This window comes from Cherax quadricarinatus, chromosome 84 (assembly GCF_038502225.1).
Source record: "Cherax quadricarinatus isolate ZL_2023a chromosome 84, ASM3850222v1, whole genome shotgun sequence".
Classification (NCBI taxonomy): Eukaryota; Metazoa; Arthropoda; class Malacostraca; order Decapoda; family Parastacidae; genus Cherax; species Cherax quadricarinatus.
In genome coordinates, this window is record NC_091375.1 from 15,723,971 (window position 1) to 15,734,619 (window position 10,649).

General features: G+C 39.4%; 1 protein-coding gene across 1 annotated transcript in view; it reads left to right on the forward strand.

Annotated features, from left to right (window-relative positions):
* Amun (protein amun) overlaps window positions 1-10,649 on the forward strand; it is a 28,672-nt gene that overhangs the window by 16,682 nt on the left and 1,341 nt on the right. Inside the window, exons 3-6 of the mRNA XM_053799487.2 lie at window positions 2,390-2,558; window positions 3,510-3,665; window positions 6,504-6,691; window positions 8,591-10,649. The exon at window positions 8,591-10,649 is cut by the window's right edge and continues 1,341 nt beyond it. Coding sequence (XP_053655462.1) covers window positions 2,390-2,558; window positions 3,510-3,665; window positions 6,504-6,691; window positions 8,591-8,956 — 879 coding nt within the window. The 3' untranslated portion in view covers window positions 8,957-10,649. The remainder of the gene's footprint in view (window positions 1-2,389; window positions 2,559-3,509; window positions 3,666-6,503; window positions 6,692-8,590) is intronic.

Consider the following 10,649-nt stretch of genomic DNA (forward strand, 5'->3'; position numbering starts at 1 on the left):
CACCCAAGCTTCACACCCATATAAGAGTGTTGGTACTACTATACTTTCATACATTCCCTTCTTTGCCTCCATAGATAACGTTTTTTGACTCCACATATACCTCAACGCACCACTCACCTTTTTTCCCTCATCAATTCTATGATTAACCTCATCCTTCATAAATCCATCCGCCGACACGTCAACTCCCAAGTATCTGAAAACATTCACTTCTTCCATACTCCTCCTCCCCAATTTGATATCCAATTTTTCTTTATCTAAATCATTTGACACCCTCATCACCTTACTCTTTTCTATGTTCACTTTCAACTTTCTACCTTTACACACATTCCCAAACTCATCCACTAACCTTTGCAATTTTTCTTTAGAATCTCCCATAAGCACAGTATCATCAGCAAAAAGTAACTGTGTCAATTCCCATTTTGAATTTGATTCCCCATAATTTAATCCCACCCCTCTCCCAAACACCCTAGCATTTACTTCCTTTACAACCCCATCTATAAATATATTAAACAACCATGGTGACATTACACATCCCTGTCTAAGACCTACTTTTACCGGGAAGTAGTCTCCCTCTCTTCTACACACCCTAACCTGAGCCTCACTATCCTCATAAAAACTCTTTACAGCATTTAATAACTTACCACCTATTCCATATACTTGCAACATCTGCCACATTGCTCCTCTATCCACTCTATCATATGCCTTTTCTAAATCCATAAATGCAATAAAAACCTCCCTATCTTTATCTAAATACTGTTCACATATATGCTTCAATGTAAACACCTGATCTACACATCCCCTACCCACTCTAAAACCTCCTTGCTCATCCGCAATCCTACATTCTGTCTTACCTCTAATTCTTTCAATTATAACCCTACCGTACACTTTTCCTGGTATACTCAGTAAGCTTATTCCTCTGTAATTTTTACAGTCTCTTTTGTCCCCTTTCCCTTTATATAAAGGGACTATACATGCTCTCTGCCAATCCCTAGGTACCTTCCCCTCTTTCATACATTTATTAAACAAAAGTACCAACCACTCCAACACTATATCCCCCCCTGCTTTTAACATTTCTGTCATGATCCCATCAGTTCCAGCTGCTTTACCCCCTTTCATTTTACGTAATGCCTCACGTACCTCCCCCACACTTACATTCTGCTCTTCTTCACTCCTAAAAGATGGTATACCTCCCTGACCAGTGCATGAAATTACTGCCTCTGTTTCTTCCTTAACATTTAAAAGTTCCTCAAAATATTCTCGCCATCTACCCAATACCTCCATCTCCCCATCTACTAACTCCCCTACTCTGTTTTTAACTGACAAATCCATATTTTCCCTAGGCTTTCTTAACTTGTTTAACTCGCTCCACTCTATCATCTGCTCTCCTTTTGCACTCTCTCACCACTCTCTTTACCTTTCTTTTACTCTCCATATACTCTGCTCTTCTTATAACACTTCTGCTTTGTAAAAACCTCTCATAAGCTACCTTTTTCTCTTTTATCACACCCTTTACTTCATCATTCCACCAATCACTCCTCTTTCCTCCTGCCCCCACCCTCCTATAACCACAAACTTCTGCCCCACATTCTAATACTGCATTTTTAAAACTATTCCAACCCTCTTCAACCCCCCCACTACTCATCTTTGCACTAGCCCACCTTTCTGCCAATAGTCGCTTATATCTCACCCGAACTTCCTCCTCCCTTAGTTTATACACTTTCACCTCCCTCTTACTTGTTGTTGCCACCTTCCTCTTTTCCCATCTACCTCTTACTCTAACTGTAGCTACAACTAAATAATGATCCGATATATCAGTTGCCCCTCTATAAACATGTACATCCTGGAGCCTACCCATCAACCTTTTATCCACCAATACATAATCTAATAAACTACTTTCATTACGTGCTACATCATACCTTGTATATTTATTTATCCTCTTTTTCATAAAATATGTATTACTTATTACCAAATTTCTTTCTACACATAGCTCAATTAAAGGCTCCCCATTTACATTTACCCCTGGCACCCCAAATTTACCTACTACTCCCTCCATAACATTTTTACCCACTTTAGCATTAAAATCCCCAACCACCATTTATATTCATATTCATTATATATACAGTGGAACCTCAGTTTTCGTATGCCCTAGTTGGAGACAGTTCTTTGAGAAAATTCTCTATAAAGTGTACTTTTTTTTATATATTTTTGGGTGTCTGGAACAGAACCAATTAATCCGTTCCAGAAATAATAACAAAAAATACATTTTATAGAGAATTTTCTCCAAGAATTGCCTCCAACTAGGGCATATGAAAACCGAGGTTCCACTGTAGTTTGCTTTATTTTGTTTTGTTCTTTATCGAATAATATTAATATTTGATACTACTTTCAGCGTGGAAAGTTTTCGCCAAGACTAAAAGATTTGATCCAGATGAACACTCCGCGGCTCTGTATGACTGAAACAAAAAAAGCATTCCGCGCCTTGATGAAGAAAGAAGATTTGCCGTCTGCCATCCAGGCCTTATGTAATTTAAAAGGTGTTGGTCCTGCAATGGCTTCAAGTAAGTGTCTTAGACCTCAAGTAAATGCATCCTATCTTTTTATATGAGAATATCTGCTTCGTCATTTATGTTTGATGTGTAATAGTTCTCTATATATGTGTATTGTAGTTCAGTTCACAGGTTAGGTGTTATATTGACCCAGATCATTTCAAAGCCTAGCCCTTCCTTAGATGTATTACCACCCCGTGATTGTGACCCACAACAGTTGACTAACATGAAGGTACCCATTTACTGGTAAGTAAACAAGGGCAGCATGTGTAATGAGACGGCCCGTACATCTTGACCTGACTAAAGAAACGAACTTGGGTCCTTCTGTTGTGAGTCTATCAGCACTACTGAGCTACACATCACTATGTAATGATTCTCTTGTGGGTTTAACATTTTGATAATTTTATATTGCTTGGCACCTTTAAAGTCCTTCATGAATATGAGGCATGTGCTAGTAAGTACAGTGGACCCCCGGTTTACGATCACCTCCCAATGTGACCAATTATGTAAGTGTATTTATGTAAGTGCGTTTGTATGTGTATGTTTGGGGGTCTGAAATGGACTAATCTAATTCACAATATTCCTTATGGGAACAAATTCGGTCAGTACTGGCACCTGAACATACTTCTGGAATGAAATAATATCGTAAACCGGGGGTCCACTGTATTATATACAGTGCAAGTTAACAGCAGCAGCAATAACCACATCAGATAATGTCCTGATATTATAAACAACTGTTGTTAGACTGCATTTTCACCAAATAGGTTATATTGAATCACTAGGTAATTACCTAGTTGTAAACATTGGTTTGAAGTTACAGAAGCAGAGTTGTGCTCCACTCCAGTGTTCTGTCATTTTGCGAATTATTCTAGAAGTCTTCATCAACTATATCATTCTAGAAGTCTTCATTGGTTGTGTTACAGTACATTATGTGCACTGCATGCTAATCTTCTCTATTTCCAGCAATCCTGACGGCGGGCAGCCCGGAGTTGTGCGGCTTCATGGCGGACGAGTGTCTTTTGGCAATCCCGGAAATTGAAGGAATTGACTATACCACGAAAGAACTTCTTAATTTTGTGGAGCAACTCAAAGTAGCAGCTAATAGATTAAATAAAGAAGGTAGTCAATTTGTTACTTAAAAATATTTTTGAGAGTACACAAGTAACACACACAGGAGAGAGGAACTTAAGATGACGGTTCGGTCTGACTTGGACCATTTACAAAGTCACAAAGCTCCTGTCTCCTATGTGCAGTTTATTTGTGTACGTATTGTACCAGTCATGGTATTGTGCTTTTTTGTTATTTTTTAGAGGGACACACAAACACACTCAGTTTTTTTTTTTTTTTAACACCAGCCATTTCTCACTGAGGCAGGGCAATCCTAAAAGAAAGAAAAAAAAAAACTTTAATCATCATTCACCATCACTCATACATAATCACATTCTTTGCAGAGGTGCTCAGATATGACAGTTTAGATGTCCCTCCAAACTGCCAATATCCCAAACCCTTCCTTTAAAGTACAGGCATTGTACTTCCCATTTCCAGGACTCTAGTCCGGCATTTTCTTTTTTTTTTTTTTCAACAAGTCAGTCGTCTCCCACCGAGGCAGGGTGACCTAAAAAAAAGAAAGAAAATCCCCAAAAAGAAAATACTTTCATCATCATTCAACACTTTCACCACACACACACATTATCACTGCTTTTGCAGAGGTGCTCAGAATACAACAGTTTAGAAGCATATACGTATAGAGATACACAACATATCCCTCCAAACTGCCAATATCCCAAACCCCTCCTTTAAAGTGCAGGCATTGTACTTCCCATTTCCAGGACTCAAGTCCGACTATATGAAAATAACCGGTTTCCCTGAATCCCTTCACTAAATATTACCCTGCTCACACTCCAACAGATCGTCAGGTCCCAAGTATCATTCGTCTCCATTCACTCCTATCTAACACACTCATGCACGCTTGCTGGAAGTCCAAGCCCCTCACCCCCAAAACCTCCTTTACCCCCTCTTTCCAACCCTTTCGAGGACGACCCCTACCCCTCTTTCCTTCCCCTATAGATTTATATGCTTTCCATGTCATTCTACTTTGATCCATTCTCTCTAAATGACCAAACCACCTCAACAACCCCTCTTCTGCCCTCTGACTAATGCTTTTATTAACTCCACACCTTCTCCTAATTTCCACACTCCGAATTTTCTGCATAATATTTACACCACACATTGCCCTTAGACAGGACATCTCCACTGCCTCCAACCGTCTCCTCGCTGCTGCATTTACCACCCAAGCTTCACATCCATATAAGAGTGTTGGTACTACTATACTTTCATACATTCCCTTCTTTGCCTCCATAGATAACGTTTTTTGACTCCACATATACCTCAATACACCACTCACCTTTTTTCCCTCATCAATTCTATGATTAACCTCATCCTTCATAAATCCATCCGCCGACACGTCAGCTCCCAAGTATCTGAAAACATTCACTTCTTCCATACTCCTCCTCCCCAATTTGATATCCAATTTTTCTTTATCTAAATCATTTGATACCCTCATCACCTTACTCTTTTCTATGTTCACTTTCAACTTTCTACCTTTACACACATTCTCAAACTCATCCACTAACCTTTGCAATTTTTCTTTAGAATCTCCCATAAGCACAGTATCATCAGCAAAAAGTAACTGTGTCAATTCCCATTTTGAATTTGATTCCCCATAATTTAATCCCACCCCTCTCCCGAACACCCTAGCATTTACTTCTTTTACAACCCCATCTATAAATATATTAAACAACCATGGTGACATTACACATCCCTGTCTAAGACCTACTTTTACCGGGAAGTATTCTCCCTCTCTTCTACACACCCTAACCTGAGCCTCACTATCCTCATAAAAGCTCTTTACAGTATTTAGTAACTTACCACCTATTCCATATACTTGCAACATCTGCCACATTGCTCCTCTATCCACTCTATCATATGCCTTTTCTAAATCCATAAATGCAATAAAAACTTCCCTACCTTTATCTAAATACTGTTCACATATATGCTTCAATGTAAACACTTGATCTACACATCCCCTACCCACTCTGAAACCTCCTTGCTCGTCCGCAATTCTACATTCTGTCTTACCTCTAATTCTTTCAATTATAACCCTACCGTATACTTTTCCTGGTATACTCAGTAAACTTATTCCTCTATAATTTTTACAATCTCTTTTGTCCCCTTTCCCTTTATATAAAGGGACTATACATGCTCTCTGCCAATCCCTAGGTACCTTCCCCTCTTTCATACATTTATTAAACAAAAGTACCAACCACTCCAACACTATATCCCCCCCTGCTTTTAACATTTCTGTCATGATCCCATCAGTTCCAGCTGCTTTACCCCCTTTCATTCTACGTAATGCCTCACGTACCTCCACCACACTTACATTCTGCTCTTCTTCACTCCTAAAAGATGGTATACCTCCCTGGCCAGTGCATGAAATTACCGCCTCCCTTTCTTCCTTAACATTTAAAAGTTCCTCAAAATATTCTCGCCATCTACCTAATACCTCCCTCTTCCCATCTACTAACTCCCCTACTCTGTTTTTAACTGACAAATCCATACTTTCCCTAGGCTTTCTTAACTTGTTTAACTCACTCCATATGTAATTATTAATTTCATTGATGCTAAATAATACTAGCTTAATTAATTTCGACCAAAGATAGGCTGGGTGGGTTTAAGCTGAATTATATAATGCTAATTATAACAAGTTTGGTTTCTTACTTAATTTTAGTGAAAAGTAAAAAAAAATATATACAATGTTTATTCATAAACAAATATATCTCAGTCTATGAGAGAACTTTTGAAAAGATTTATTTTTTAGTGGTAAACTTTCAGGGTGGTACTAGTTTTTGGTGGCTAGTTCTAGATTTTTCTTTAATTGCCCAATTTTTATTAACTCAGCAAGTTCAACTACGTGGAACCCCCACAAGGTTGAGATGGCGCTCTGGGCGCACTTCGTTGTTGCAGAGTTGAAGAAGGAACTCCTTGATGATATGCCTGGTGGCTCTACTGCCACTGGTCCATCATCCACACAGCAGCCTACAGAAAATGGAGATTCGAAGTCAGTCTCACCTCAGAAAGCAAAAAATGTTAGTACACCTAAGCCATATGTCATTAGAAATACAGTGAATCCTTGGTATAATGGGCTAATGGGGAAGGAGGTATTTGATAGATCCTAATGTATGTTGTATCAAAATTATGAAATAATTTTCCATGAATTGACAATCTCAGTGCATTGGACTTGACTCATTGTATGGGGAGCCTGCTGGACACACACTATTGTTAATTGACTAATTCCCAATGCAGTTGGCTGTACATGCATTCCACCATTCAACTTTGTCTTCCTCCCCTCCTCCCTTACCTCTGGACAGGTAAGGATGGATCCCTTTCCCTGTACAATTCCTGGATCTGTCTCTAGTCCCATGTCTTTAGTGATGCAGAAATGCAGCTTATACAACATTTGTTGAACATGTTAATGATTGACGATAACTGGTGAACAGTGGTTCAGTTTCTGTTGTAGTGGAGATAGTGTTAATGTTTGCTGACACCAGCTTTTCTGTTGTTGCGAAGGTACTGTAAATGTCCACTGACACCGGCTCACTGCTCGAGCACCTCACATATTCTAGATTACCACAACTTACTAGGTAAAGCAGTATTTGGCTAGTAAAATAAGGAAAGATATGTGGGCAAGTATTCTGCCAGCTGCTGCCAATAACATTATTATCAATATAGGTGGTGTGCCATTTCCCTGTTGACTCTGGCTTTGGTGTTGTCCGAAGGTGCATTATGGCAGGCTAATTACTTTCTCTTCCATTAAACATGACATTAACAACATGCATAGATAATACAGAATGGAAGTTGAAGAGTTAGATATAGAAATCTGTAATCCCACAATATTACTGGACCCAGCCAGTCATAGTTACCACCTTTCTTCACATCTTTTAAACACAACTTTTTACAATTTTAATAGTATCTTAATTTTCTTGGTTATTACTTTATCAGATTCTTTCATACTTTAGTTTTTGTTTAGGCATGGTGAGTTTTATATATTTTTACCTTTGCTTTATCAGCAGTCTCTCACTATGGTAGGGTGACCCCCACAGACAAACATTCACCATCATTCACTCACTCATTCACTTGTCAGAAGTGTACTGATGTGACAATTCAAATGACTGAACTGCAACATTATTATCTGTCCTTTAGAACACAGTCACTGTACTTCCCATCTGCAGGACTTTTTAAGTCCAGCTAATCAGTTTTCCCTAAATTCCCTCATAGGCTGAGAGATTGGTTGCCTCTTCTACTGTCTTTGCATATCATCTCTGTTTTGAATTGAAGAAACCTACTGCATAGGCTTTCATCAATTAACAGGCTTACACAAACCTATTACCAACCCCTCACCAACTAAACCCTCCTTCACACACTCCTAGCAACCATTTTTAAAATGAACTTCCTCCTACTCTTTCAGTCATGGATTTGGTCATCCTTTTCTGCACTCACATCTTGGAAATTCAACTTGTCATTCTGTGCTGGTTGGGCTTCATGGTTAATTCTCTAATTTTCTCCCTCATAACTCCAAAAGTGCTTCTATACTTGTAGATTGCTTTAGGTCTTAGAACTCTTTTTGTAAAGGTAAAGAAAATGGTTGTTGGATATCTGTTGCCCTAGGGAAGCACTACCATCTTACCAAAGAGATGTGAAACAAAAAACTGTTTGAACATTTTGCACTCTGGCAAAATTACTGATACTTTGTTTCATTGGAGGTAAATTACACATTTTTACTCTTGTTTACTAATTTGTTGATTTGTTCTTTATCACTAATAAAAATATAGTTTAGTAATGTGACTTGTGCTTTTGATGCTTTTGTTGGAGAGCATAAAACTATGCATTTCTCAGTAAACATATACAGCAATGGGAAACAGACAGGTATACAATATTTGATCACTAATTGGCTAGTATCTGTAATTAAATAACTTTTTTGTTTTCAGGGTGGTCCTGTGCCAGAAGAGAGCAATGACTCAATGGACTCTGCCTTTGCTAACAAGGAAAATCTCACAGCAAATACCAATGGCACCTCAGATGCAGAGAATAGCAGAGCTTCAGTTATCTTAAACTGCGAAGACACAAATGATTCCATGGCTGTGTCAGAAGCTCCCAGTGAGGCCTTATCTGAGGCCCCAAGTGAGCCAGCTTCTGAAGCACCCAGTGAATCCATCTCTGAAGTCATTAGTGAATCAGACACTCAAGATGTGCCCAGCCAGATACCTGGTGCTGCTTCTGCCAGCTCAGTCTCCGTCAACTCTCCAGACAGCATCGACGAACCGGCACAGAAGAAAGTGAAGGTGAATGAATAGTATGTGGAGTGAGGTGGCTTGCATTCTGCACTACCACCTATTTGTGGAGTGAGGTGGCTTGCGTACTTTTATTACCACTCAAATGTGGAGTGTGGTGGCCTGTGTACTGTACTGCCACCTGTATGCGAGTGTGGTGGTTTGTGAACTCGACTGCCACCTGTCTGACCTCCACTCTACCCTCTGCCCTCTTCATTACCCTTTACAGGTCTGGCAGCATCAATGATGTTGCATGGGCTTGTTGGGGTATGTAACGCTGTTGTGACCAAGTCATCGCCCTACCAGCAGTGCTGCGCTACCCCACACATCTGATCCCCCCACCCTTGTGCACTCTTGTGTAACATACATTCCAAGAGGCTTTTTATCATGGAGAGATGATCAATATTTTGTACACAAACTTTCCAGTTTGCAGCTCAAGTTAGCCATGGCAATGGAGTGTGGCTAGTGCAATGAATTCTGAATAAGCTTTGTAGTTGAGAAAGAACAACATGACTGGAACTGTCCCTCCTCTACTTGGAAGGAAGGGGGTTGTTCCACTTTGATGGACATGGCACATGGTATTGAGTATGTGTAGTTTTCATTTGCTTTTTGCATGGAGGGCTGCCACTCAAACTGTGCAGGCATTGAACTTCCATCTTATCCAGAATTCATTTGTCAGCCCACCCCCAGCTGTCACTGCCCTGGGCAGGGCTTGCACTTCCTCATTGCTTACCCTGCCAGGGACCAGTGGCTCCCTTAATTGTTTTTATTTAACTTTTTGCATAGAGTTTTTATATATATGTAAGTATTTTAGCCAATTTTACCATTTTAAGGAGTTTGTGCAAGGTTGGTTGGATTTTGAATGGTGCAACATGTGCTGTGTGATCTCCATCCTATCCAAGTTCCATCACAATCCTCAGTCCACTGCCATTGCTGAGTTAGTCCCACCATCTCTTCCTCATTCACCAGTATGTCCTTGCATCTCATGAGGTTGGGATCCCTGCCATGGTCTCATCCTAAAATTCAGGGATCGGCACAAGTCACAACAGTGTTACATGTGCATGTCCAAGACCCTGCCTGTTGTCGCAAAGGCCTGAATTTTGTTTCGCTCAGAATACTGACATTCATGTGCGCTATTGGGAACTTTGTATGGCTCTTTACAAATTATAAGAATTTGGAATTAATCCAAATTTTGACATAACTTCATTAATTAATGCAGAATTATTTTTTATTTTATAATACATTCATTAATTTAAGTTATTGGATTTTTCCAATATGTAGAATAAATGAAACCAGTATTTGAAAAAGGTTCCTTAAACCTCATCATGCCAGCTTCACAAAAAACATTGCCAACATTCGAAGGTACGGTATATCAAATGTTATGCAGTTGTGGAATTGAATGCTGCTAAATATTATATAGTGTTCCTTTACAGTTTGCCATTTAGTACTGTCAAAAATGTTACTCATTGGTAGAGTGTACCAATGTACAAAATTGGGTTTAGACAGACAGCGCAGGTGATGGACAGCATTAGGGGGCCTCGAAAGATGGGTGAAAATGAACAGTGCCGCTGTTGAGTTGATGCTATTAGTGCCAGTGAACATAGGGGTAGTCATGAGCACCTCTGTTAAACTTTGATACATTAACCAAATGAAAGTTTATACCAAGGAAAATGAATCAAGAAATTATTGCATAGCACTTATAACAGTCCATGGATGG